Source organism: Arabidopsis lyrata, assembly GCF_000004255.2.
Source record: "Arabidopsis lyrata subsp. lyrata unplaced genomic scaffold ARALYscaffold_2, whole genome shotgun sequence".
Taxonomy (NCBI): Eukaryota; Viridiplantae; Streptophyta; class Magnoliopsida; order Brassicales; family Brassicaceae; genus Arabidopsis; species Arabidopsis lyrata.
In genome coordinates, this window is record NW_003302554.1 from 16,337,219 (window position 1) to 16,365,037 (window position 27,819).

The window sequence follows — 27,819 nt, forward strand, 5'->3', positions numbered from 1 at the left end:
CAAAGGGGGACTTAGGGTTTTGAGGGGTTTATGTGGACCAATCAGATTGTGCCAGCGTATGACAAGAAGGGTATATTAGTCAATTTAGTAACCACATTAGGGTAGTTTAGAACTTTCTCTACACTTGCTTTTTTTAAGTTATCCTATTAAAATAGTTGATTTAATAAAAGCGGATTAAGTCATTTAATTTTTCCCTTTTTATCTCGTATGATTTACTTCAGGACCACTAAAACATTATTGCTCTAAAATATTATAACTTGAGAAAAATCTCCACTTTAACATATAAAAATTTAAGAAAAAATGAAATGTTGACAGTGGGATTTGAACCCACGCCCTTTCGGACCAGAACCTTAATCTGGCGCCTTAGACCAACTCGGCCATATCAACTTTGTTGTTCTTTTCTTTAATTAACAATTATTTATTTATTTAGAAATCTTCCCACGCGCTTCTTCGCCGAGTCCGATTTACTACTCCCGTCTCCCGGCGTTGTAGCCGTTGAAGCCCGCCGGTGATTGTAATTGATTTCTCCAGTGGTTTTCTGAGTCTCCTCAGGACCTCAGTGATAAAAAAAAAATCTAACTTTTTCAATTTTGTTCTTTCTCCTCAGATTTTTCTAGGGTTATTTGCTATGTCTCTCGTATCTGGATTTTAGGGATTCAAAGTATCTTTTTTAGGTTACGATTATTCTCCTTAATGGGTCCTCCTCTGCTTCCAAAACATGTAACTACAGTTATAAGATGTCAGAAGGATCCTATGAAAGCTCTAGAAATGTTCAATTCGATGAGAAAAGAGGATGGTTTCAAGCATACTTTATCTACTTACCGCAGTATCATCGAAAAGCTTGGCCTTTATGGAAAATTCGAAGCCATGGAAGAGGTTTTAGTGGATATGCGTCAGAATGTTGGTAACCATATGCTTGAAGGGGTTTATGTTGGGGCGATGAAGAATTATGGTAGGAAAGGGAAAGTTCAAGAAGCTGTTAATGTGTTTGAAAGGATGGATTTTTATGATTGTGAGCCTACGGTTTTCTCTTATAATGCTATTATGAGTATATTGGTTGATAGTGGTTACTTTGATCAAGCTCACAAGGTGTATATGAGGATGCGTGATAGAGGAATTACGCCTGATGTTTACTCGTTTACGATTAGGATGAAGTCTTTTTGCAGGACTAGTCGGCCTCACGCTGCTTTGAGGCTTCTTAATAATATGTCTTCTCAAGGCTGTGAGATGAATGTGGTTGCTTATTGTACTGTGGTTGGTGGGTTTTATGAGGAGAATTTTAAGGATGAGGGATATGAGTTGTTTGGGAAGATGCTTGCATCGGGTGTTTCGCTTTGCCTTAGTACGTTTAACAAGCTTCTACATGTTCTTTGCAAGAAAGGAGATGTTAAGGAGTGTGAAAAACTACTGGATAAAGTTATCAAAAGAGGCGTTTTACCGAATCTGTTTACTTATAATTTTTTCATTCAAGGGCTTTGTCAGAAAGGTGAGCTTGATGCTGCTGTTCGTATGGTAGGTCGTCTCATAGATCAGGGGCCAAAACCAGATGTGGTCACGTATAACTATCTAATATATGGCTTATGTAAAAATTCCAAGTTTCAGGAGGCAGAGGTTTACTTAGGCAAACTGGTGAATGAAGGACTTGAGCCTGATAGTTTTACCTATAACACACTAATAGCTGGATATTGCAAAGGTGGAATGGTGCAACTTGCAGAACGGATTCTAGTTAATGCTGTTTTCAATGGGTTTGTCCCCGACGAGTTTACATATCGCTCCTTAATTGACGGATTGTGTCACGAAGGTGAAACAAACCGTGCTTTAGCTTTATTTAATGAGGCCTTAGGGAAAGGAATAAAGCCTAACGTGATTCTTTACAACACACTGATCAAGGGATTGTCTAACCAGGGTTTGATTCTGGAGGCTGCTCAGTTGGCGAGTGAAATGTCTGAAAAGGGTTTGATTCCTGAGGTACAGACTTTTAACATACTCGTAAATGGATTATGCAAGATGGGATGTGTTTCTGATGCTGATGGTCTTGTTAAAGTCATGATCTCCAAAGGGTACTTTCCTGACATATTTACTTTCAACATTTTGATTCATGGTTATTCTACACAGTTGAAAATGGAAAACGCACTTGAGATCTTAGATGTTATGATGGACAACGGTGTTGATCCTGACGTGTACACTTACAACTCTTTGTTGAATGGTCTCTGCAAAACTTCAAAGTATGAAGATGTGATGGAAACATATAAAACTATGGTGGAGAAAGGTTGTGCCCCTAACTTATTCACGTTTAATATACTTCTGGAGAGTCTATGTAGATACCACAAACTAGATAAAGCCTTGGGGTTATTGGAGGAAATGAAAAACAAGAGTGTGAATCCAGATGCGGTTACGTTTGGAACGTTGATTGACGGGTTCTGCAAAAACGGAGACTTGGATGGAGCATACACGCTATTCCGGAAAATGGAAGAGGTTTATATGGTTTCATGTTCAACGCCAACATATAATATCATCATTCATGCATTCACTGAGAAGCTAAATGTTACTATGGCCGAAAAGCTTTTCCAAGAGATGGTTGATCGTTGTCTTGGTCCTGATGGATACACATACCGGCTTATGGTTGATGGTTTTTGCAAAACGGGAAATGTCGATTTGGGGTACAAGTTTCTACTGGAGATGATGGAAAATGGGTTTATTCCATCGCTCACAACGCTTGGACGTGTAATAAACTGTCTTTGTGTGGAGGATAGAGTTTATGAGGCTGCCGGTATTATCCATCGGATGGTCCAGAAAGGACTGGTCCCTGAGGCTGTGAACACCATTTTTGATCATGACAAAAAGGAGGTGGCTGCTCCTAAACTTGTCTTGGAGGATCTGTTGAAGAAGAGCTGTATTACATATTATGCTTACGAACTTCTTTTTGATGGCCTTAGAGATAAAAGGCTACGCAAGAAAAAGGGTTTCACAGTGGTAGCCATATGAATCTGCTGCAGTGGACTTCACATTTGGTTGCTTAAAGAACTGATTGAGTTTGTTTGATATGAGGACTTGCTGAGCCAGACCTTCCATTCCTAGAGAAGATAGTAACTCAACCATTGCTCTGAGCCCCATGGATTGAACTTAGATGTAAATTGCGGGGGACAAGTCTATGGCCAGTGAAATTTCATCCAAGACACAAAAAGGTTGGAGTTGCTCTGATCTTTAACCATGATCCACTGAACCTTCTCCGGAACTATAGTCCATAACATCTCCTGAAAAGTTCGAGAAAGAAGTTTCGCTGGTTTGATCCCGTTTCCTCTTTCCCTTCTTGGTAATGCTTCATGATAGAGTTAAATGTTAATTACATCAAACATAGGCAAGGGTCATGCTGCATATGCTCGATCTAAGTCTTTCTCAACTTCACATTCAATGAGAATTTTCGGCAGCAGTGCGGAAAGAAGCCTTACTCAAGAAACACCTGACCACTGTGGCTGCACAAGGTACGTGGAGCTTTCTGAACATTTTCGCATTTTTGTTATATGTGGTTGGTTGGTTACAGTCTCTGAGAAGTATATAGATCTTAGGATGATCGAGTCACTTTTTTATTAGAAATGTTTATTATTGCAAGTTCTTATATTTTTTCTGACAAAAGTATGACAACAAAGCGTATCAACTAATGTATAGAGCATGGAGATATCACAAATGTTTTTCTATAGTTCATTATCATACAGTAATAGCTACGATAAGTTCATAAACAACTCTCAGGGAATTATTTCTTACTTCAAGCAGTAATCTAGATGATTCATCTAGATTGCTGTTATCCTTTGAGACAATATTAAATCCAGATGATTCATCACTAGACCAACATCTTGATCTAATTACGCATTTGCAGCCTGCTGGAGACACTTTTGTCTATAGTTCTGGATTAAGTTCACCAACTTATCATGAGGCACTTCTACTTCTTTAACCACACTCAGATCTTGCAGGCGCTCTATCCAGTTGTATAAAGTCGGAGTGTTCACTGGACTGATTATCTCTACACCGATTTCTTCACGATGAGCTTTGTGGACTCCGAAAGTAGCAATGATGATGATTTCCAAAAGCCCTACATCATCATTCTCTCTGATGTTTTTATTCGGGAAATGCTTCTCGAGTCCCTCATCAAGAACTTTGATTCTCTTTCGAGCCTCTTCTACAGATTTTGCTTGAGCTTCACCCTCTTGGAACATGATTTGACCCGTGACCTCAAACACCTGCAACAAGAAATAGTCAATAATCTGCTAGTCATGTCTATGTATGGGGTTGATTTCGGATGAGATATTTGGGGATAAAACCTGTTGGTTGATGTAGCTGACCCAGAACCGGACCTGAGCCCTTTCATAAGGATCCTCTGGGAAGAAACGAGGAGAGTTCATCCACGTCTCATCGATATATTCAAGAATCACAAGTGATTCAGCCACTGGTTTCCCATCATGGACAAGAACAGGAATCTTCTTGTGCACCGGGTTTAGTTGAATCAGCGATTCACTTTTGTTCTGAAGATCTTCTTCGACGTACTCATATAGTATGCCCTTGAGTTTAAGGGCGATTTCGACCCTCTTTGAGTATGGGCTTATCCACGTCCCATGTAATGTAACTTTGCTCTTCTTCTCCTCCATCTCTCAAAACTCTCTTGTTTTATTTCTTACACTTTTTTCTTAAAATCTTTTTGGGGATTATGATTTTTGTGCTTCATTGTTCAAATTCTTTTATAGAGACAAGAGAGTTTACTTTGGATCTTGTTCATCAAGCATATTCATTTGCCAAGGGCATTGTCTTATTATTCGTTCAAAGTCAAAACTTTGAATTTTCAAAGTATGAAGGATTTGTTTATTTCATGATCAAGATTTGATGGAACAGAGATAAATATTGAATTATCTTTGACTGTATTGCTGCCCAAGAAAATGGAAATCAGCAGCTACTTTCCGACCAACTATTTTCTCTGAACGATCTAAAGAAATATCTACTATTAGAAAAAAAAAAAAAAAAAAAAACAGATTGTTCTGGTAACCGTCTCCTACAGTGAAAGCAATCTCAACTTCAATCTCCAATTATTTTCAACTGTTCCTTCATCATTAACTTGGGGCAGGATTATCCTTAAACATGAACCTCACGGCTTCTCACAATAAATAACATCAGACAGAACTCCACCCTGGTTCTTTCTGTACACCTGTTCCTTTCATCAGCTTTCGAGTTTCCTCCACTTCGTCCCACTCACCAACCTCTGCAAGAATGTTCGACAGTGAAACATATGCTCCAGCATCTGATGGCTCTAATTCTATAGCCTTTTTGGCTGCTAGCTTCCCGAGTTCAACATCCCCGTAAATTTTGCAAGCAGCAAGCAATGTTCCCCAGACCAAGGCGTCCGGTTTAATAGGCCTAGTGTTGATAAAATTCTCAGCTTCTCTAAGTCTTCCTGACCTCCCTAGAGCATCAACCATGCAGACATAATGTCGGTTCTCAGGTTCTATTCCATAGTCTTTTACCATCGAGTTGAGATGGAAATAGCCTTCTTCAACCAAACCACCATGACTACAAGCAGACAAGACTCCCACAAAAGTCACTTTATCAGGCTTGAATCCTTTTTCCTTCATAAGGCAGTACACTTGTAACGCTTCGTTGGCCTTTCCATGTTGAGCATAACTTGCAATCAGTGCAGTCCATGCGATTAAATCTGGGCCATTGATCTGGCTAAATGCTTTACAGCAGTCTTCAATGCTTCCAAATTTGGAATACATTGTCAGTAATGAACTTCCTACAGAAGGCTCTGTGCATAATCCGATTTTTGTGATGTAGGCATGAACTTGAGCTCCCAGCTCTGATTCTTCAGAGAGAACAGCAGCTTTAAGAATGGATGAAATTGCATAGGAGTCCATGGAAAAGCCAGACATGACCATATCGCGAAATAAGAGGAAGCCATCCTGGACTAACCCGTGTTGTGAATATCCTGAAATTAAAGATGAACATGAAACTGGATCCATTTCAGGGAGCCTATCATAGACCTTTCTAGCCAACTTTAGTGACCCACACTTTGAATATGTGTTTACTAGTGCAGAACCGAGAGGCATTCCCCTGTCAATTCCAGCTCTTAGTGTGTACCCATGTATTTCTTTACTTCTTGGTAGAGAAGGGAGAGAAGAACACACAGTTAGAACAGCAGCTAGAGTACTCTCATCAGGGCTAGTCCCTTCATCGAGCATCTCGCTGAATAGTCCAATAGCTTCTCTTAGATAACCGTACTCATTGAAGCCAGAAATCATGGAAGCCCAGCAAGCATTGTCTTTAAAAGGTATCTCCTGGAATAAGCTATATGATTCTTCCAAACTACCACATTTGGAGTACATTGTGAAAAGAGAACTTCCAACAGTGAGATCTAGGATCAACCCACTTTTAAGGGTGTAACTGTGAACCTGCTTACCTAAATTCAAACAATCTAATACACTTAACAAACTGCATACACTAAACTCATCAGGATTCAAACCCTCCTGAAGCATTCTAGTAAACAGTCTTATAGCTTTACCAGGCTTCTTATTTTGCGAAAACGATGTGACCATTACATTTACTATATTTTGCCTCCGAATATCGTCCAGATCCTCAAAAACCCGTTCGGAGAGATTAATATCTCCACTCTTTGAGTTCATACTAATCAAGGCGGCAGCCACTGAGGTATCAAGATAGAAACCACTTTTAAAGACCCAAGCATGGACCTGGCTTGCTTCACAGACCATAGAAGGTCTACCACAAGCAGAAATCACACTAGTTACGGTACAGCTGTTGATCTCAACACCTGAGTGTCTCATTTCCCTGAATATTTCAAGAGCAGAGAAAGCATCGTTACTCTTTGTGTAACCAGACAGCATTACTGTCCAAGAGACAACGCTAGGGTTGGAAATACGGGAGAATACTTCCCTAGCTTCAGCCATATGACCACATTTGGCATATAAATCAACAATTGAAGTACAAACAAAGACATCTTCCGCTCCGCATTTGATCACCCGAGCTTGAACAACTTTTCCAAACCTAAGCTCTTCAAGAGATGCACAAGCAGCCAAAACACTGGAATATGTATAACTATCAGGTTTCTGAAACCCATTACACATTTCATGGAAAAGATCAAAAACAGCACCATAATTTTGATTTCTTAGTGCCCCTGCTATGATAGTGTTCCAACAATACACATTAGCAGATAAAGTGTCACGGAACACCTTATAAGCATCCTCAAATCTTAGATTCTTAGAGAATGCGTCTATCAAAGACGATTGAACAACTTCATAAAAGAAATAACCCATCTTTATAGTCTGACAACACACCAGCTCACTGAACAGAGGAGCTTGTAGAGCACTGCAAGCCGAAATCACAGACCCATAACTTATCTCATTAGCGTCAAACCCCAAGAAATGCATCTTAGAAAAAAACCTCAATGATTCTTCAAACAATCGATGTTGTTTATAACCAGAGATCATAATGTTACAAGAAACAACATCTGGTTGAGGAATTGTATCGAACAACTTAGCTGCATCAGCCATGGAACCCGAGTTTGAGTACCAGCTGAGCAATGATTTAGCAAGGAAAACATCAAATGGCAGAAGATATCTTCTAAGCAAATGGGCTTGTAGAATTCTGGTTGTTCTGAGTGTACAAAGCCTTGAATTTGATTGATCATTGAAGAATTGAAAAGGGTTAAAAGGAGCTGAAGAAGAACTAGAATCTTTGCTGGGAATTCGGAAATTGGTAACGGAAGAGAGTAGTCTGGAGGTAGAAAAAGGAGAGATCTTTAAGGAGTTTAAGCTCTCGTTCGCTAGACAATTCATTATCAGTCCATGAGCTCGCTCTAAGGTGAAAAAAAGAGGAAGCAAAATCAACATGGAGTATGAAACTTTCAAATATAGAGATATAAATATATCATATATAATTAGTATTGTTTTAGTCAACATGAAGTCAAGATGGCCGAGTTGGTCTAAGGCGCCAGTTTAAGGTACTGGTCCGAAAGGGCGTGGGTTCAAATCCCACTCTTGACATTTCTTTTCTTTTTATCTTATGTTTTTTTTTTTAATTAACAAAGCAGTAATAGTTCATTAAACTTAAAATAAATACAATCTTATATCCAAACCAATCTTAGTAGGAGAACTTTTGCAGGGATTCGTTCTAAAGATGATGCTAGTTTGAGATGCTTGCTGTGGGCTTTTGAAAGTATGGCTAGTTATAAGATTGACAACATTATCTTTGCTGTCCAAAATAAAGCTTTGGTTGGTTTTGTTTCCCGTCCCTTGGCATGGCCATCCTTTAAAGCCCAATTTTTGGCTTTAGTTAACTCTCTTAGACCCTTTTTGTCATGGAAGTTGGAGCAGGAATTCGAATCTGCAAACAGAAGTGCAATTCTTATTGCTCAAAGTGTGACTGGTGACCTTCGCTGTCAATCATATGTGGCAGTGGGAGTCCCCCCATGGCTTTGTTCTGTCTTTAGGGAAGAGTCTGGATTGCACTCTGTCTTTAGGGGTGTGATGCTCTTGTTGGAGATCATTCTTTTTTGAATTTTTGGTTCTTGGTAAGTAGCTCCTGAGTGGTTGAGCTCCTTTTTGTATAAACCCTTTCTTCCTTGTGAGAAAGTGGTGCTAGTGTAGGCTAATTGTCTCTAGAGTTTGTTGTTCCTGTTAGTTATTATAACTCTTTGGTACCACTTTGTGGTCATATCTAACATAATCACAGATGACAAAAAAAAAAAATATATCCAAACCAATTGTATTTGGGTATCGAATTTCGAACTTTGTGTTTTACACATATTTTTCAACTAGATTTTAACCCGCGGTACACCGCGGGGCTATATTTTCTTAAAAAAATCAAAATGTAATTTGTTTGATAGATTATTTTGATTGTTAATTTTAGGATTTCACCCGTGGTATACGATCTTTTATAAATATCAACCCAAACCCGTCCCATCATATTACCCGTCCCGTGAAATTAAACATTATTTAGTTATTTTTCTTTTTAATAATACTTTTATTTAAAAGCTATATAATTCAAGTCAATTTAAAAATTTCTTTTAAATGGTTCCCATAAGATATATATACATATATATTAAATTTGTATAGAGTTGAAATAATATTAATATTACAAATTTTTTATATAATTTAAATATTATAAATATTTTTAAAAATATGTAATATATATTTTTTGTTATTGAATAAGAGGATATTATGTGTAAGAAATGTAGAAAATAAGAGTTTAATATTTTTATTATGGAGTCGCAAAAAAATCTTTTATTTCTATACATGTTATTCATTTATTAATAATAAAAGAAAACAAATCCTTTAAATTAGATATTAACTAAAATAAACGCACCATAATTACTTATTAAGTAACAACCAATAAATTTCACCAAAAAATAGGTAACAACCAATAAATTCTAAACGCAGTAATTAAAGAATGAGATATTAAAAAAAATATATCAAATAAGATATAAGAATCTTAAAATAATTGAACATCTAAATAATTTAATTGTTAGTGTCGATTTTAATGCCTTCATTAATGTGGATTTTTTTTTTACAGATAAATATTTCTTAAAGATTATCACATTAATGACTCAGAAAATTAAGGAAGATATGAATTTATGATTCTCGAAATCGTATTGGTAATATCTTTAAGTAATATTTTTCAAATTTAAATAATTAATGCCAATGGCATTCATCCGTAAATAAGGTCCAACTCCAGGATTTATTTGCTAAAAGTCATTCAAAAATGTATATATAGATATTACATTCAAAAACAATGTTTCCTTTTTTGAATAACTAAAGAGAAATTGTTAAAAATGCCCCTTTTTCAATACCCCTTTTCAAAAATGCCCCCTTTGAGAGTCCATTTTTAAGTTTGCCCTCTTTTAATTTTTAATGACCATTTTACCCTTATTTGAAACAAAATTAGGTCCACAAAATACAAAATATTTTTTGGCGGGAAAAGTGATCTCGCAATTTTCCCGCCAAAACACTTGTAAAAACCTTTAAAAAACCTTGTAAAATTTTCCCGTAAAAATTTTTCCCGCCAAAAAATTTTCCCGCCAAAAAAATTTTTTTGCGGGAAAAGTGATTCCGCAATTTTTTTTGCGAAATTTTTTTGGCGGGAAAATTTTTGGCGGGAAAAATTTACAAGGTATTTTAAAGGTTTTTTACAAGGTATTTACAAGTGTTTTGTAAGGTTTTACAATGTATTTTAAAAAGTTTTACAAGGTACTTTAAGGTTTTATAAGGTATTTATAACTTGTAAAACCTTATAAAAAACTTGTAAAACCTTATAACTTGTAAAAACCTTATAAAATAGCTTGTAAAATCTTATAATATCTTATAAATACCTTGTAAATACGTTGTAAAACCTTTTAAAATACATTGTAAAACCTTATAAATACCTTGTAAAAAACCTTTAAAATACCTTGTAAATTTTTGGCGGGAAAAATTTTCCCGCCAAAAATTTAACGCCAAAAAAATTGCGGAATCACTTTTCCCGCAAAAAAAATTTTTTGGCGGGAAAATTTTTTGGCGGGAAAAAATTTTACGGGAAAATTTTACAAGGTATTTTAAAGGTTTTACAAATTTTTACAAGTGTTTTGGCGGGAAAAATTGGGGGATCACTTTTCCCGCCAAAAAATATTTTGTATTTTGTGGACCTAATTTTGTTATATTTCCTTATATATTTATGATATCTTTTATTAAAAGAAGGGTAATTTAGTCATTTTGTACATAAAAGGGGTATTTTTAAAAATGGACATCCAAAGGGGGCATTTTTGAAAAGGGGTATTGAAAAAGGGGCATTTTTGTGAGTCTCCCATAACTAAATTACAATCCAAATTCGAGCATGAAAAGGATATACTGTAACTTTAATAACTTTTGTCAGTATAAAACCATCATATCACATGCCTCGTCTCATGAACTCAAAACCTATCCCAAAAAAAAGAATAACTTATCGTTAGTCTCTCTATAATATATACCAACAAGAGAAATTAAAAGCCATGGTTTACACTGATTTTGAGCACAGTGTCTCTTTTCGCCGGGACTCAACCTCTCCGCTTACCGTCGAGCTAACGTGCACCAATGTTCTCCGCAGAAGAATTCATCTCTTCACCGACGAAACAAAGACATTCTCTCTACCCGCCGAACAAACCATCGACCATCACACCAGCTTTATTCCCCTGAACGAACTCACTTCCTCTCCAGACACTCAACACAACGTCGTTTACGACATCGTTCGTAGTCCCGACGAAACCACCGTTATCTCCAGACAAAGCAAGATTACAAATAATTACTCGCTAGGAAACGGCTGCTCCACTATCTTGCGCGAGATCGACATGGCTATTACATCATCATCATCGAGAGGCAGAGGAGTAGTTGAATCCAAGAAATGTAAGATCAAGACTGAGATTTACAAAGCCAACAAAGCTGCGGAGAAGTTGTTGATCGATAGCTACGGACCTACGGTTATAACTCAAACGAATCAACGACGGAGGAGAATGAATGCGTTATTTGCATGGAAGATTACACGGAAGGATCAATAGTGACTAAAAATTGCCTTGCAATCCGAGTTTCAGTTCGGTTTGGATCGCCACTTTTGTATGAAATTTTGAATTGCTCATCGGATTTTTGATTTGTAAAATAACCAAAAATCAGAGTATTTTTTTTCTTTCAGGGTTTAAATTAGGGTTTATAGTTTATAGTTTATACATACAGTACTTCGGAAAATTTTATCAGGATTATGATAATTAAAAATTCCACCTTTTCTTTTTTTTTGGCTTGTGAGTTGTGACGATGTCTATCGCAATCAACCATTGTCTCTCTATCCTTAATAGCTGCAAGAACTTAAGAGCTCTAACCCAAATCCATGGCTTCTTTATCAAATCCGGCGTTGACACTGATTCTTACTTCATCGGAAAGCTTATCCTACATTGTGCGATTTCCATTTCCGACGCTTTACCTTACGCTCGCCGTCTCTTGCTCTGTTTTCCTGAACCTGATGCGTTTATGTTCAACACTCTCGTCCGAGGCTACTCTGAATCCGATGAGCCGCACAATTCCGTTGCCGTGTTTGTGGAAATGATGAGGAAAGGTTTCATTTTTCCTGATAGCTTCTCCTTCGCGTTTGTTGTCAAGGCGGCGGCGAATTTCCGGTCTTTAAGAACTGGATTTCAGATGCATTGTCAAGCTTTGAAACATGGGCTTGATTCACATTTGTTTGTTGCTACTACCTTGATCGGTATGTATGGGGAATGTGGCTGTGTTGGGTTTGCTCGCAAGGTGTTCGATGAAATGCCTCAACCGAATTTGGTTGCGTGGAATGCTGTGGTCACGGCCTGTTTCAGGGGGAATGATGTTTCGGGCGCGAGGGAAATCTTTGATAAGATGCTGGTAAGGAATCATACGTCGTGGAACGTGATGCTTGCAGGGTACATTAAAGCTGGGGAGCTTGAGTGTGCTAAACGGATCTTCTCGGAAATGCCTCACAGAGATGATGTCTCCTGGAGCACTATGATTGTTGGGTTTTCTCATAATGGAAGTTTCAATGAGTCTTTCTCGTATTTCAGGGAGTTACTAAGAGCGGAAATGAGACCAAACGAGGTGAGTCTCACCGGAGTTCTCTCTGCCTGTTCACAATCTGGGGCATTTGAGTTTGGGAAGACATTACACGGGTTTGTAGAGAAATCAGGGTATAGTTGGATAGTTTCGGTGAACAATGCGCTTATTGATATGTATTCTAGGTGTGGTAATGTCCCAATGGCTAGATTAGTCTTTGAAGGTATGCAAGAGAAGAGGAGTATTGTATCTTGGACATCAATGATAGCGGGCTTAGCAATGCATGGTCACGGAGAAGAAGCTATTAGAATATTCAATGAAATGACTGAGTCTGGTGTTATGCCAGACGAGATATCTTTCATTTCGCTTTTGTATGCTTGCAGTCATGCTGGACTGATCAAAGAAGGTGAAGGTTACTTCTCTAAGATGAAGAGAGTCTACCACATCGAACCAGCAGTTGAACACTATGGTTGCATGGTTGATTTATATGGCCGATCTGGAAAACTGCAAAAGGCTTATAGTTTCATATGCCAAATGCCAATTCCGCCAACTGCCATAGTGTGGCGGACTCTTCTCGGGGCTTGCAGTAGTCATGGGAATATCGAACTGGCCGAGCAAGTGAAACAAAGGCTTAATGAGCTTGACCCAAATAACTCGGGGGATCTTGTTCTTTTGTCGAATGTTTATGCTACTGCAGGTAAATGGAAGGATGTTGCTTCTATCAGAAAGTCAATGATTGTTCAGAGAATCAAGAAGATAACTGCTTGGAGCTTGGTGGAAGTTGGCAAAACCATGTATAAGTTCACTGCATGCGAGAAAAAGAAGGAAATCGATATAGAGGCTCACGAGAAGCTAAAAGAAATCATCTTGAGGCTTAGAGATGAAGCTGGGTATGCCCCAGAAGTAGCAAGTGCTTTATATGATGTGGAAGAGGAAGAAAAGGAGGATCAGGTAAGTAAACACAGTGAGAAGCTTGCACTTGCATTTGCTCTAGCTAGATTGCCTAAAGGAGCAAATATCAGGATAGTAAAGAATCTGCGAATTTGCAGAGATTGTCACGCTGTTATGAAGCTAACTTCAAGGGTCTATGGAGTAGAAATTGTGATCCGAGACAGAAATCGCTTCCATTCATTTAAGGACGGTTCTTGCTCATGCGGTGACTACTGGTAAAACGTTGTGAATAGAACTGTTCACCAAACATATATCATTTTGTGGTCTAATGCTTCCACTAGTGACCTCATCAATGGAAGCTTCACTCCCAACACAAACTTTCAGATGTCTCTATAACTTGAGGTTTGTGGTTTACATTGCCTTGGGACTGTGGGTTATCTTGATACTTTGCATTCTTCTTGGCCTAGAACGTAATTTACAAAATTATTTACAAAATTCTTTTGGACTGTTATTGTAAATTTCTAACAGATTCTACCAAACTTTGACGAGAAATATCAGCACGTCTTCGTGGTTCTGGTTCAAAAGTCTCAAGTCTCAAGTCTCAACCTTTGAATCGTCGTTTCCTTCTTTCTCGCTTACCAGATCTTCGAAAAATCCTAACTTTTTGGATTATTTCACTTCCATGGCTGCTTCAGCTGCATTCTCCATTTCATCACCACCTTTCGTACCCTTTTCCTGCAAAACTCGCAGACCATTTCTCTTGCTTACTCCAAAATATCCCAAACTTGTTTCGGTGCGAGCTTCTGTGCCCTCGATCTCCATCGATGACAAATCGCCAGTCCAAACTAAGGTTAGTTTACTAGTATCTCGTTTTGTCTGATCGTCTCGCTCTTATTGTTCAATTAGTGGTTTGATCCTTTGACTTGGAAAAAGAATTAGACAAAATTGTAGATTTATCGAGATTTCTTTGTTAAAGAATGGTTTTTGTTTTATAAACTTACTATATTGGCTCTATATGACTATATTTTTATGTAGAAATTGATCATAGTGAGATTGGTTTTCTTACTTTTGAAACCATTAATGAATTATTTAGGCTCTTCTGGGATAATCTTTTGTTTCTGGGCTTTTATGTATTGATGTTGCTCTGTTTTAGACAAGCACTTGGCAATGGAAGTTCAAGGGTAATTCGATCGGTATATACTATGAAGAGCATGGGAGGGAGAAGTGTGAATCAGCTAAGAATATCCTAATGATACCAACAATATCCGATGTTAGCACCGTTGAGGAGTGGAGATCTGTGGCTAAAGACATTGTGCAGCGCGATGGGGAAGTCAACTGGCGAGCAACTATTGTAGATTGGCCCGGTCTTGGTTATTCTGCCAGACCGAAGATGGATTATGACACAGATGTCATGGAGAAGTTTGTGGTCGACTTCATGAACTCACCTGAGAGCCCAATGAGCCAGTCAGGTTAGTGTGAACTACTTCTTTTTCTGTTTGTGTTGGCAATGTTATGGTGACAAGAGTGAAAAGCTACACATACTCTCCATGGCTTTAGTTCCCGGTTCCTTATAGTTTGATATGAAAACTGATTCGTAGTGGTAATATCTATATTTACTTTGGTGAATAATGGTAGTTATACATGAGCCCTTGTAATGTTTAGAGTCCCTTACACTTTGCTCATTCTAAAAGTATGTCTTCTCTATGGCTCTGAATGCTTATACGCTTGAATCGGTTTTCCATTGATCCCCCTTATTTGCTTTCTCAACTAACAAAAGAGAAAAAGCGATATCTTGACATAATCCATGTAACTCCGAAACAGGTAATGATGATCTAGTGATCATGGGAGGAGGGCATGCGGCAACACTAGCAATCCGTGCTACCCAACGTGGGCTACTAAAACCATCAGCCATTGCTGCTGTCGCACCTACATGGGCTGGACCTCTCCCTATTGTCTTTGGCCGTGATTCTTCCATGGTGTCGAGGTCCGTTGACATCTTTCCATAAAAAATAAAATAAAAAAGAGAAAAGCTTTCCGCTATTGATCGCTCTGTTTTTGTCTCAACAGGTATGGTATGCTAAGAGGAACTCTAAGAGCACCTGGAGTTGGTTGGATGATGTACAACATGTTGGTGAGCAACGAGAAGTCTATCGAGTCTCAGTACAAATCCCATGTTTATGCCGACCAAACCAACGTGACCGATGCCATAATCCAAAGCAGATACGAGTTAACAAAGCAGAAGGGATCACGCTACGTCCCTGCAGCTTTTCTGACTGGTTTACTCGACCCGGTTTCATCACGGGAGGAATTTCTCCAACTGTTTGCTGATTTGGAAGGGAAATTACCGGTAATGGTTATGTCAACAAAAGGAGCTCCAAAAAGATCGAAAGCAGAAATGGAAGCATTAAGAGGAGCCAAAGGAGTAAGCAAATTCGTGGAAGTTGAAGGTGCACTCTTACCTCAAGAAGAGTATCCTTCTCTTGTTGCTCAAGAGCTCTACAACTTCTTGCAAGAGACTTTTGCTAAATGTTAGATAGACGTATACAGACAGGCCCAGGAAATGTGGGCGCAGGCCCATAGAGTGTTCATTGTTTGTTGAACTCTACATTTTTTTTTTATCGTCTGGATTTATTATTTATTATACATTATGAGAAATATTATATAGACGATTCTACAACAGACAATTTCTTCCGACTCTTATTAGATTCACGACAGACGATATTTCTTTCTTCATGCTCTTGACGGACACCTTCAATGCTCCACGACCTGACGATACTTTCTTCTCTGCGTGGAATCCTGGCGAACGGCTATAATTGTGTATCGTTGGTGATCTCCTGCACACTTGACTCCATTAATTTGCAAATTTGTTAATAAATCGTTGTATTTGCGATACGAACACCAAACCTTCTTGGTGTAGAAGCATTAATTAATGCTTGATCAACCAATGGGCCAAGAGGACTTCCACGAACTCTAGAATTAGAAGTTTTTTTTATACTATTGATTTTCTAAGTTTCAAATATTCGTATAAGCTGTTCGAATCTTTTTGAGTTTCGTCTAGCATTGTTTCAATTAAACCAATTTCGACGTAACCTAACCTCACATCAAAAGTGGTATGGGTTTAATTTAACTCAATTATATATAGTTTCTGAGTTAAAGCCGAATTATACCGACAAATATTCAAAACAGAACCAATGTTATTTATTTTATTAATCCATAATTCCTCGTTTTTAATATGTAAATTCGATTGAAAAAAACGACAATAAAAAAAAGGAAGAAGTGTCCAATCCATCTCTTTATGGCTCCGGCCTCCGGGGATGAGATGTTAACTTCAGAACACAACACTCAAATACCGGGAATAGACAGAAAGTTGGGTAAGTTCATCCCCCACGTGCCACGTAGATTCATCACATGCCATATATTTAGCCGACGGGGACTTCTTGGGCCTCATTTTATTATTTAATGGGCCAGATTCTATTTAATATATCCAAAACTTACCAGACCCTCATATATTATTAATATATCACTATCTTCTTTTTCTCCAACTCCTTATCTCAAAATTTAGTTTTTATACAAAATTTATAAAATTGGATACCAAAACTTTGCACAAAAAAAAGGATACCAAAACAAAATATCTAATCTATATAAAAGTAATAATTTATAACACTAAAGTTGTATGTTTTCTTTAACTGATAGAATAATAAAACACGCAAAAAGTTATTATTAGATAAATTTTGATAGCATTTTCTCTTAAAACATTTTGTTGGTATTTTCTTGTTAGTACTTACTACTTAGTAATATGTATTATGTAATATGCGGATTAGAATCTAGAATGTAACATAACTGGAGTTGAATCCGGAATGTGATACTTGTATAATCATGACAATACAAATTAGGGGTCCACTAAAATGAGTTTTGTAGATTTTTTATCACGCGATTGTGACTGTGATTTGTATAAATTTTTGGGCATAGTTTTATTGCTATAATTGGCCAATTTCGAATTAATGTATCCATAACTTAGCAGATACCCAAATAAACATATCTCTATACTCTATATATACTGTATATGCTTTGTATATTGGAAAGATTTAGTCACTTTCTTCAAAGTGGGGCTCATTCCTCAAGGAACTCAACTGCGAATTAGTGGTGAATCGTCTCCATTTTTATTATTATTAATATGCAAAAACTGGACTATTTTACAACGTCATACAAAACAAAAAAACAAGTTCGCCTACCTTTTTTTATTCTTTTTGTTTTGTTCTATATTGGGAGCTGAAGTAATGGTAACTGGTAAGCAAACTTTGTTTATTTTATTTTTCCATTTAGAGTCTTAGACAAACTCACATACCACATCTTTCATTACACTTTCTAATTCATATAAAAAATATGTAAATAATTATGCCAAACATTTTATATAAAGTTTGGTAGGCAGCGAGTTATGGCCAATGGGTACCAAATAGTAGTATTTTTCAGACATGTTGTTATGGGTATCAAATCATCATATCAAATCATTATTTAATTTGCATTAGATTCTTGCGTACTCTCTCTAACTGCTCATAATTTAATTTTTTTTTATCTTTTTTTTCTGCTCATACAATTTGTACACCACTAATTAAAATTTACCCAATCAAATTATCCTTTTTATCACCAAAAATATTTTATTAATCAAATTGTTTTTTTTTCTTTTGGTCAACAGTCAAAATTTTCACAAAACAGATTACATACATATCAGCACAATCATTTGACTGCAAAATCTCGGTTTAAGCTGTGTGAAATAGATAATATATATTATATATGGATATGCGTTGACTACGTCTTCTTTCGCTGGTTGCGTAAGTTCCGTACTATGCATGCATCTAATCTAGACGATGCAACTAAATTTTATTCAAATAAGTAGAAGTGTATAAAACTACGTTTCCGAACCTTGATCGATATTGGTGATTACCATAATGGTTTTTGTATGGAATCGGTAAACAATTATTGATTGCGAAAATGCATGAAATACAGAAATTCAAATATGTCTATTATTACATATTCTTTCCGTTTCACAAAGAGTGTCGTTTTGAAATTTTATTTTTGTTTCATAAAAAGTGTCTTTTTGTGTTTTCAATGCAGATTTTTAAATTAAATCTCAGTTTTATTCCTGTTTTTTAACTTATTATTTAGAGAGAAAAACGATTTTAGTGTATTAATAAAAGGTAAAAAAAAAATTAAATATTTTTTTTAATTTGCAAAGACACTCTTTGTGAAAGAGAGATAGTATCAATAAACTAAGTTGTCATGTGTGGATAAAGGTAGCAATTAATAACCAGCTTTGTTATTGCTTGTTATCACAGAAAGGTCAATTAGTCACTTATTTTATTTTCTTGCATTAGTATAAGTAAGTTTTGTACTGTTACTCACAAACATGATTTTGAAAGTGACTATGAAAAGAGTTTGCGTTACTCTAAAGTTTAAACACTATTTTCATCGATTATTGATATTGATGTCAAATGCGACGATTGTAAAAAAAATGTTGCAAACGGCATGCACTGTTTTGGCTTTCTTTGCTATAATGGACCAAATATAATTGGTCTGACTGCCGACAATCGTTTTTTCATCATTGTTGTAACTGGTTTTTAGCTTAATTAGAAAAAACTCAAAAAGTAAAAAACACTAAAAACGAATCAGTAGTGTGTACAATTAAAAATACAATTAAAAATAAAAATATTTTCAATTCTATTTTTCGTCGGTATATTTCAATGGCTATTTGTTAATTTTTAAAATAGTAGCAATCAATACAACGTGGAATATCTGCGATAATCTATCAGAACTGTGTATTACTTCCTTCGTTTTGTTTTACTTATCGTTTTAGAGTTAAAATTTTGTTTCATAATAGTTGCCGATTTAGGTTTTCGATGCAAATATTTGGTGAAAATTTCAGTTTTATCCCTACTGTTTAATGTTTCGGCTAATGAATTTTTTTATAAAATATATTAATAGAGGGTAAAACAGAAAATTTAATGTTTTTTTTAATTTGTGTGAGAAAACCTTAAACGACAACTAAAACAAAACGGAGAAACTATATATTTATATTCATGTATTTATAGCCTGAGCTTTCCTTATTTTTCTTTTCCTCGAGCTATTATGTGAATAGCCGACAATTGAGGGTGATAATGTAATTAAATAAAGTAGGGTAATTACAATTAAGGACAATAATCCATCGTTTTCATTTCATTGATCGCACTTTTAATCTAGACCTTCCACGTGTGCATAATACATCTCATGCCATGATCACACATTGACTACTCCAAATTACTAATCCGAATCTGCTGCTAAGAAGTTTCAATATGACTAATTGGTGTTTAAGCCTTGTTTAAAAAATCGCTAGGCGTTAGTTGGACATTCGGTATGAGCCTAGCGATCAATCGGAAAATCGGATTAAAATCGGGGATTAATCGAGGATTAGTTTTAGATTTATTTTAATATTTTAAAAACATAATAATCCAATATTATTTTCAAAATTGTAGTAAACACATAAAATTGTGTTTTTGAGATAAATTTTTATGATTTTTATTAAAATTTGATATAAGTTATTGTAAAACATCACAAACTCCTAATTTAAATGATCGAATAACAAAAATAAAAAGTTTTTTTATACTTGCAATCTAAAAATAATCGGGATATGTAAAATTAGGCGGCGAGTAATCATATTAGGCGGGATGTAATCGGATTAGACGGAGAATAATCGGGTCACTGATTTCTTTAAGGGATTAGTCATTAATCGAGGCGAATAGAGTGGACCTAGCGATTAAGCGGAGATTAATCGGGTTAGGCGGGAATTTTTAAAACAAGGGTCTTAAGTCTTCACTAATGATATTTTGGCTGGAACGCGACAAAAAGAAAATGATATTTTGGCTCCGACTGGTAGCACGTATAGTAGGGAAAGAACATTTTTTAATGTGATTATATAAAAAGTTTTTGCTTATTATTTATCAAAACACAAAAATGCACAATTTACGTTTTTACCTAATAATACAATTAAGAAAATTATTATTATGCAAATAAGTAAGTATATATTCTTTTTGTTTCAAAATATAGGATGTTCTAACTAAAAATACACAAATTCAGAAGTATTTGATTTTTAAAAAAATCAATTAATCATAAAGACTTCAGAAAATTTGTTTTTTAATATAATGTTAAATTAGATTCAAACAAAAAAAAATTTTGGTATATCAGAAAGTTATAAAGTGTTAAATTAATATATAATTTTATAGAAATTTTAAAACATTTAATAATAATATAAAACGGATAGAGTAATTACTTATTTCATTATGCATTATTTATTTTAGAAAATTATGAATTTTTTTATAGTATGACTTATATCATTATACGGTTATGAGATGTTAGTGATATAAGACCATATTTATCGGGGTAACTATAGCTCTGTTCTAAGAGTTTTTAAATATTAAAACTGATGAAAAGTTGGGTCTGGGCTAGGAACACGTTTTCCTGCGAGAACAGTTCGGAGCCATGTTCGTGTGTACGTGGCAGGCTATCATTGATTAGGAGATGTGGAAATGGAAAAAGTCTAGGCTTTTCTTTCTTTTCTTCTCTTTCTTCTTACATTATTAATATTTTTTCTCCCTTAAAATCAATCTTCAAAGATGCACCTTGCATATGCCATCCTCCATCTTTACCATTTTTACTTAACAATTAATATCTAACTGTTTTATAGATGTTTCAACTCCTCCATAATATGTATGTAAGATAATAACTGGCTCTCTTTTTTTCAACAGACAATAAGTACTATATCGTTCGTTTATAATAATAGTTTATATTTTCCGTGGATATGAATTTTTGAATAAATTTTATATATGATATTAGTACAAGCTTCAGGTGTGAACTAATTAACTAGAGACTGTCGTGTGGCTGTAGGATTGATACTCCAACTACCAAATTTGCAAGAAATAATTTAGATTAACGTACATTTATTTCGTTATAAATCAAATGATGTGTATATGTTACAAAAGCAAATTGTTTTTCTCAAAAGACTTTATATTGTGATGTAAAACAAAAAATGAAAAACAAACAGTTCTTTTTTCGTAGCCTTTTGTAACAATGATATACTAATATCCATTACAAAAAAAAATTGATGCCACTTTTTTTTTTCGTCACAAAAAATGATGTAACTAAAAAAACAAAAAAAAAAGTATGAAAACAATGTATGCGTAGTGCTTAACGGAGTTTTTGGTTTAGTAAATTTAAAATTTAACACCGTTTTAATGGTTTCGTTAAAGTGGTCATGTCCGTTAAACGTTAAGGTGTATTGTGTCAAAGTACACAAACTCATTAGTTAGTGTATTAAAATGAACAATAGTTTTCGTTTCATGTATCCGTTTGTGTTATATGTTTGACGTTTTCGCCAATATTTAAACTTTTTGAAGTGCTTACATTTTTTTTTATGTTTTACCGTTATATTAAATATAACAAAATATTTTAAAACAAATTACTGATGAAAACTACAAAACAAGGTAAGCTAATATAACCAATCTATAGCGGTCCAATGTTTTGAATTATTATCACTTAAAAATTTAAAGAATAAAAAATTCAGTTGCAGTGATTTTAGTCAGTTTCTTGGTGTGACGGGCTGATTGGTGTCAAATGAGGAAAAAAAAAATTTGAAAAAAATTCTTTCTTTCGCAATTTATTAAGAGAAAAATTTCTTCCAAAACAAAAAAAAATTACTTTCATAACAAAAAAAAATGTGTGGACTCAAAAAAAAAAAAACTTCTACATTGCATACCAATGACACTGTGACAGATATGAATGTATTATACAACAAAAATCTAAATACCTTAGATGTTAGTCTAGATTTTGGTTTAAATTTGTTTCGATACCAAACAAAAAATACACTTAAATCATTTTTTTTTTATAATTTAGAAATATGTCGAATTCAAGACAGGACTGTTTTAAATGAAAACGTACAAAAAACAAACCTTAAAACAAAAAAAAACAACTAAAAATAACCACTACAAGGTAGGCTAGTGGTAGGACGTATTTCGTGGTTGAGGGGGTAATTCTAATACGCCTGGGTTCGATTCCCCCTTGCTACATACTAGTAGCCACCAGGGAATTTACATGCGGACTTGTTCTGGCGCCCGAAACCGAAGACCGTTACCTGGCCATGACCCACCATCGGGTATACGTCCGTGCCGTAAAAGTTCGGTCTCTAGTTTAGACCATCTTGATGGGGTCAGGACACTCGGTTATAAAAAAAACAACTAAAATAGTAACTAGTTAAACAATAACGTGATGTACCATTTAATTTGATAGATCGACTAGACATTTGAATAATGCAGTTCTAAAAATGTCATTTGAAAAATAAACGTGTATCATATTTTTTTCTATAAACAAAATAACGGGGAAATTATTGGATTTGATTGGTGAACATAATAAAAGTATTACAAGTTGTATAGTTTTTATTTTTACCACTCACAAAAACTTTATCAAAAGTGTTACTAAAAGTTTTATTCTCAGTTTTTTTTTACAGCTTTCTCATACAGTTCTTTCATACAGATTTACACTATTCAGGTAAAACTAACAGCTCCAGCTAACAGCTAAAAATTTGTACAGCTTTTGGTTACCAATCGGACCTATTATGCTAATATTTAGACAAACACCTAACAAAAAAAATCAGATTTCTTTGACAAAAAAAAAAAAAAAAAAAAAAAAAAATCAGATCAAAGTGAACAATACGTGGATTAGATGCGATAGGGTTTCTTATATAAAGCTATCTTAAAAAAATTGTGTGGACTCAAAAAAAAAAAAAACTTCTACATTGCATACCAATGACACTGTGACATATATATATATGAATGTATTATATAACAAAAATCTAAATATTTTAGATGTTAGTCTAGATTTTGGTTTAATTTTGTTTCGATACCAAACAAAAAATACACTTAATCATTTATTTAATAATTTAGAAATATGTCGAATTCAAGACAGAACTGTTTTAAATGAAAACTTACAATAAACAAACCTTAAAACAACTAAAATAGAAATAGTAACTAATTAAACCATAACGTGATGTACCGTTTAATTTGATAGATCGACTAGACATTTGAATAATGCAGTTCTAAAACTGTCATTTGAAAAGTAAACGTGTATCAGATTTTTTTCTATAAACAAAATAACGTGGACATTATTATGCCAATATTTAGACAAACACCTAACAAAAAAAAAAATCAGATTTCTTTGACAGAAAAAAAAAAAAAATCAGATCAAAGTGAACAATACGTGAATTAGATGCGATATGGTTTCTTGTATAAAGCTATCTTAAAATAGCTGTTTCATCATTGTTGTAAAGTTTTGATAGTATACTAATCGAAATTGCTTTTTATCCCCAAAAAAAAAGCAAAAAAAAAAAAAAAGAGGAGAAAAAAAAAGAAAGAAAAAAAGAATAGTAATCATAATTGTTATGATATCAATATCAATATATATGTGTAATGTAACACCGTCATCTTTGTTACGACAAGGATACAGCTGTTCTTTAACGCTATTAATAACGGGAAAAATGTCGTTTAATCTCCGAACTTTCAAAAAGTGGCCAATCAATACGTCAACTTCTCATAAGGCCATTTTAAACATCAAGTTATCGTTGACCAAACAAATGACCCATTGGATTGCGTTGACCAGGCCCATTTGCACATGTCGTTAACTCCGATAACAGACCCAGTAACGGCCGTTTAAACCCGTTAACGTTTCTCTGTTAAGGCCAAAACGTTGCCGTTTTACACTTAAACGAAATCAAATAAATCCCCAAATTAAACAAACAAACCCTAAATCCCCAATTCTTAGAGTCTTCTCCTTCTTGTTCTTAATCTTTTTGTTCTTCTTCTTAATCTGCTTCTTCTTCTTCTTCTTCTTCTTCTTCTTCGAATTCTCTATATTGAGCTAAAGAAATGAGTTCCAATTCAGTGAATTCGAATTCGATTATTCAAGACAGAGGCCGTTGGGGACGTGGGTTTCCTTCAAAGTGTCATTGCGGGTTAGACGTCGTCATCTATACATCGGCGTCGAAGCAGAACCCTGGAAGACCATTCTTCCGTTGTCCAACGAAACAAGATGTAAGTAGAATTGATTTTATGATGTTTTTGTTTTGTTGATAATAGTTTCCGATTGAAATTGCAGGAACATTTGTTTAAATGGGTCGAAGATGGAGTATACGAAGAGCTTGTAGACGCATTGCCAAAATTCTCCATCATTGACAGTGAGATAAACAATGCCAAATCTGAGGTTGCCGTAGAGATTGAAGAGTTACAGGCTATGATCAAAGAACTGAAGGAAGAAGCAATGTGGAGTCAAAGGGAAATCAAGAAATGGAAATTGATGGTCAAATTTTGTTTGGTGTGTCTTGGTTTTATTATCATTGTGCTTGGTATCCTAATGTTCGGTTATAACAAAAAGCAGAAGCTTGTTCTTGGTTACTAGTTATTTGATGTTTGGTCATGTGTTTTTAGATTGTGTCTTTGAAGTTTGTCTCTGTATTAAGTATTATCTATTGTAGTCTTGTAATATCTCTTGTAGTCTTGTAATGGTACACATGATTTCTATGAGAATTTGTTTTGATGTTAAAGAGACAATTACATAACAAAAGCAAACAACAAAACATGTCATACAATAAGTGGAACATGTCATACAGTAAGTGGAACATGTCATACAAGAAGAAGCAAGCAACATATGCTCCTTGTCTATCCGACTAAAAGTTCTAACAAAAACCAAAAAACCAGATACATTCTTTAGTTCAAACAACCAAAAACCCCGAGACTAAGCTTAAGTTCAAACAACCAGAAACTCTAAAAACCTAAGTGGAACACTGAAACCATGATTCTAATCCAGCAAGTCCTTGTTCTTGTGGTTGAGCTTGTGCTTCTGCTTGTGGTTGAGCTTGTGATTGTGGTTGTGCTCCAGGTCCAACATGAGCTCTTGATCCTTGTCTTTGTGATGCCCTTTGTCCTTGTGATCCATGAGCTCTTGTTGATTGTGATGCTCTTTGTCCTTGTGATCCATGAGCTCTTGATCCTTGTGAAGCTTGTGATCCATGAGCTCTTGTTGATTGTGATGCTCTTTGTTCTTGTGATCCATGAGCTCTTGATCCTTGTGAAGCTTGTGATCCATGACCCGAAGCTCCTTGTCCTTGTGAACCATGACCCGCAGCTCTTGATCCTTCTGAACCTTGTGATCCATGACCCGCAGCTCCTTGTCCTTGTACTTGCTGAGACAATCCTTGTTGTTCCTAATTCAATGAAACCATAATGAGAATCAGAACATACATAATTTCAAAGAGTTTAATGGAAAATAAGTGTGATCAAGTGTATACATGATTTATCCTTGGTCGTCCTCTTGGTCTTGGTGGTGGATTCAGAACAGTTGGATTCTTGCACCCTTGTTTGTTGTGGCCTTCCTGTAGGCAGTTAGAGCATGTCATGATTCTCTTTGCCCGTGACATCTTCTTCTTACTTGAAGAAGAGGCAGTTTCATTTCTTCCTTTCCTCCTTGCATAGTTACTTGGCCTTCCTGCATTACCTCTTCTCCAAGGTGGTGGCAAGACAGCCAATCTATTCAAAGTAGGCCACAATGGCATCCCTTGGACAGGCCTAATACCATCCCTGTATGTCTCTCTCCACCTTAGCTTTGTGTAGTAGTCACTGACATAGTCTTCAACCTTTTCTTTTCTTCCTAATATCACACATGTTGCATGAACACATGGGATCCCAACCATCTGCCACTTCCTGCAACCACAAGTCTTTAAATCCATGTCAACAAAGTACCCAACACCATTCACATATATCTCATGCAAATTGTTTCTGGCCATATGTCTCTCGCAGTTAGCAGCCCCAGCAATCATTTTCTCTATCTCAACATGAGCTCTCGGAGTAAACCTTGTCTTCAACCTGTCAGCTATGAGAAACCTCTTTGCAGTTCTAACCATGCATTGCCTCCTGATGTCCTCTAGCAAATCTAACAATGGCTTTCTTCTGGCTTGTCTAATAGTCCTATTGAAAGACTCACTCAAATTGTTGAGGTTATCATTGCAACAGGTACCTACTCTGAAGAAGGCTCTGGACCAAGTCATCGGACTAGTAAGTTGCAGAGACGCATAAGCGTGTGGATTGTACCTCTTTAAATCTGCCATATGACTATTAAACTCTTCTATGGTGTAGCTGCGGGCTATCTTCCAAAACAGACGCTGTAACTCTACATCATGGCTGTCTCTCTTCCAATTATCCATTATGTGCTTAGAACATTGACGATGCTCAGCTTGTGGAAGTATAGTATGGATTGCTTTGACAAGACCCTGCAAATAAAACCATAAAACAGAAGCATAAGCATAGAATAAGCATCACCATTCATATAAAACATAAGCATAAGACTCACCGATTGTTTATCTGAAATGATAGCTAGATTAGCCATTTCACAAAGCCCCAAACTTGAAGAAAGTTTCCTCAAAAACCAGTCCCAGTTATCATCATTTTCTATTTCTACCACTGCCCAAGCTAGAGGAACAATGCGATTATCACCATCTCTACCAACCGCAGCTAATAGGTGTCCTTTTATGTCCCACTTCAGAAAAGCACCATCTATGCCTATTACAGGTCTACAATGTTGTTTCCATGAATCCTTTTGAGATTTAAAACAAATGTATAAGCGAAAAAACTTCTGCTTGCTGCCAATAAATGCCCCTGCAATTGTCTCAATCTCAAACTCAGTACCAGGATTTCGATGACAAACCTCTGCTTGATAATCCCATATCCTTGCAAAATGGGTCTCATGACTAGCATTTCTTGCTCTCAGAACTTTGGTCTTCGCTTTAGCACACTGGTCTGGAGTTACTTCCAATCTGTACTCTCTCTTTATCTCAGCAACCATCTCGTATTTGGTCAGCTTTGGATTCAATCTCAGCCTCTCCTCAAACAAAGCTGCAATGGAAGACCGCTTCAACATCTTTGTATACCCTGACCTCACACATGAATGCTCGTTGATATAAACTCTTATTTGCATCTTATGCTTCTTCTTCTCATATGAACAATATACTCTCCAAGGACATTGAACACCTTCATCATCAATATAGCAACACTTCGCAGCCACCATCATTGATTCAGACCTGTAGAGTTTGATGTTATACCTTGTCTTCAAAGAATACATCAATACTGCCCGCTTGAAATCATCTGGAGAATTGAAAGTCTTCTCGATACCTAGCAAAATCTCTGGGTCGTCTTCATCTCTACCACCTGCCTCTTCTCCGGCTCTAACTTCATCTTCATCGTCAGATGACAAAGGATCTGGAATCTTTTCGTCCTCCCAGATATCATCA

At 35.7% G+C, this 27,819-nt stretch overlaps 6 protein-coding genes and 2 non-coding genes across 8 annotated transcripts; 5 read left to right on the forward strand and 3 right to left on the reverse strand.

Moving 5' to 3' along the window:
- The first annotated feature begins 294 nt into the window (after positions 1-294).
- Positions 295-4,055, forward strand: LOC9325048 (putative pentatricopeptide repeat-containing protein At1g74580). The gene is made up of 2 exons (XM_002887501.2): positions 295-3,482; positions 3,969-4,055. Exon 1 carries the CDS (start codon positions 694-696, stop codon positions 2,983-2,985), a length of 2,292 nt encoding a protein of 763 aa, XP_002887547.1. The 5' UTR covers positions 295-693; the 3' UTR covers positions 2,986-3,482; positions 3,969-4,055.
- On the reverse strand, positions 307-387 carry TRNAL-AAG. The gene has a single exon. It is a non-coding gene; the product is annotated as a tRNA-Leu (tRNA).
- On the reverse strand, positions 3,650-4,796 carry LOC9323612 (glutathione S-transferase U10). Its single transcript, XM_002888939.2, has 2 exons — positions 4,317-4,796; positions 3,650-4,235 (listed from the first exon to the last, which is right to left on the reverse strand). Exons 1-2 carry the CDS (start codon positions 4,638-4,640, stop codon positions 3,861-3,863), a joined length of 699 nt encoding a protein of 232 aa, XP_002888985.1. The 5' UTR covers positions 4,641-4,796; the 3' UTR covers positions 3,650-3,860.
- Positions 4,797-4,890: 94 nt separating this feature from the next.
- Positions 4,891-7,876, reverse strand: LOC9325049 (pentatricopeptide repeat-containing protein At1g74600, chloroplastic). Its single transcript, XM_002888940.2, has one exon. The coding sequence runs from the start codon at positions 7,830-7,832 to the stop codon at positions 5,157-5,159; it is 2,676 nt and encodes an 891-aa protein (XP_002888986.2). The 5' UTR covers positions 7,833-7,876; the 3' UTR covers positions 4,891-5,156.
- An 82-nt stretch (positions 7,877-7,958) lies between these two features.
- Positions 7,959-8,039, forward strand: TRNAL-AAG. The gene has a single exon. It is a non-coding gene; the product is annotated as a tRNA-Leu (tRNA).
- Positions 8,040-10,869: 2,830 nt separating this feature from the next.
- LOC110224247 lies at positions 10,870-11,679 on the forward strand. Its single transcript, XM_021010173.1, is given in 2 exon segments — positions 10,870-11,473; positions 11,476-11,679. Coding segments are annotated over 2 exon segments (630 nt in total). The 5' UTR covers positions 10,870-11,017; the 3' UTR covers positions 11,650-11,679.
- A 93-nt stretch (positions 11,680-11,772) lies between these two features.
- On the forward strand, positions 11,773-13,799 carry LOC9325050 (pentatricopeptide repeat-containing protein At1g74630). Its single transcript, XM_021035528.1, has one exon. The coding sequence runs from the start codon at positions 11,811-11,813 to the stop codon at positions 13,740-13,742; it is 1,932 nt and encodes a 643-aa protein (XP_020891187.1). The 5' UTR covers positions 11,773-11,810; the 3' UTR covers positions 13,743-13,799.
- On the forward strand, positions 13,775-16,127 carry LOC110224137. The gene is made up of 5 exons (XM_021035529.1): positions 13,775-13,865; positions 13,992-14,313; positions 14,617-14,932; positions 15,285-15,447; positions 15,531-16,127. The coding sequence occupies exons 1-5, from the start codon at positions 13,792-13,794 to the stop codon at positions 15,994-15,996; spliced, it is 1,341 nt and encodes a 446-aa protein (XP_020891188.1). The 5' UTR covers positions 13,775-13,791; the 3' UTR covers positions 15,997-16,127.
- Positions 16,128-27,819: the final 11,692 nt, after the last annotated feature.

Bases quoted from the DNA above. Each gene is read 5' to 3' on its own strand.
- LOC9323612 (XM_002888939.2), bottom strand. From the start codon at position 4,640: ATGGAGGAGAAGAAGAGCAAAGTTACATTACATGGGACGTGGATAAGC. The intron at 4,236-4,316 runs GTTTTATCCCCA...TTCTTGTTGCAG, and splicing joins TCAGCTACATCAACCAACAG to GTGTTTGAGGTCACGGGTCA.
- LOC9325050 (XM_021035528.1), top strand. From the start codon at position 11,811: ATGTCTATCGCAATCAACCATTGTCTCTCTATCCTTAATAGCTGCAAG.
- LOC9325049 (XM_002888940.2), bottom strand. From the start codon at position 7,832: ATGAATTGTCTAGCGAACGAGAGCTTAAACTCCTTAAAGATCTCTCCT.
- LOC9325048 (XM_002887501.2), top strand. From the start codon at position 694: ATGGGTCCTCCTCTGCTTCCAAAACATGTAACTACAGTTATAAGATGT.
- LOC110224137 (XM_021035529.1), top strand. From the start codon at position 13,792: ATGCTTCCACTAGTGACCTCATCAATGGAAGCTTCACTCCCAACACAA. The intron at 13,866-13,991 runs GTTTGTGGTTTA...AATTTCTAACAG, and splicing joins AGATGTCTCTATAACTTGAG to ATTCTACCAAACTTTGACGA. The intron at 15,448-15,530 runs GTCCGTTGACAT...TTGTCTCAACAG, and splicing joins GATTCTTCCATGGTGTCGAG to GTATGGTATGCTAAGAGGAA.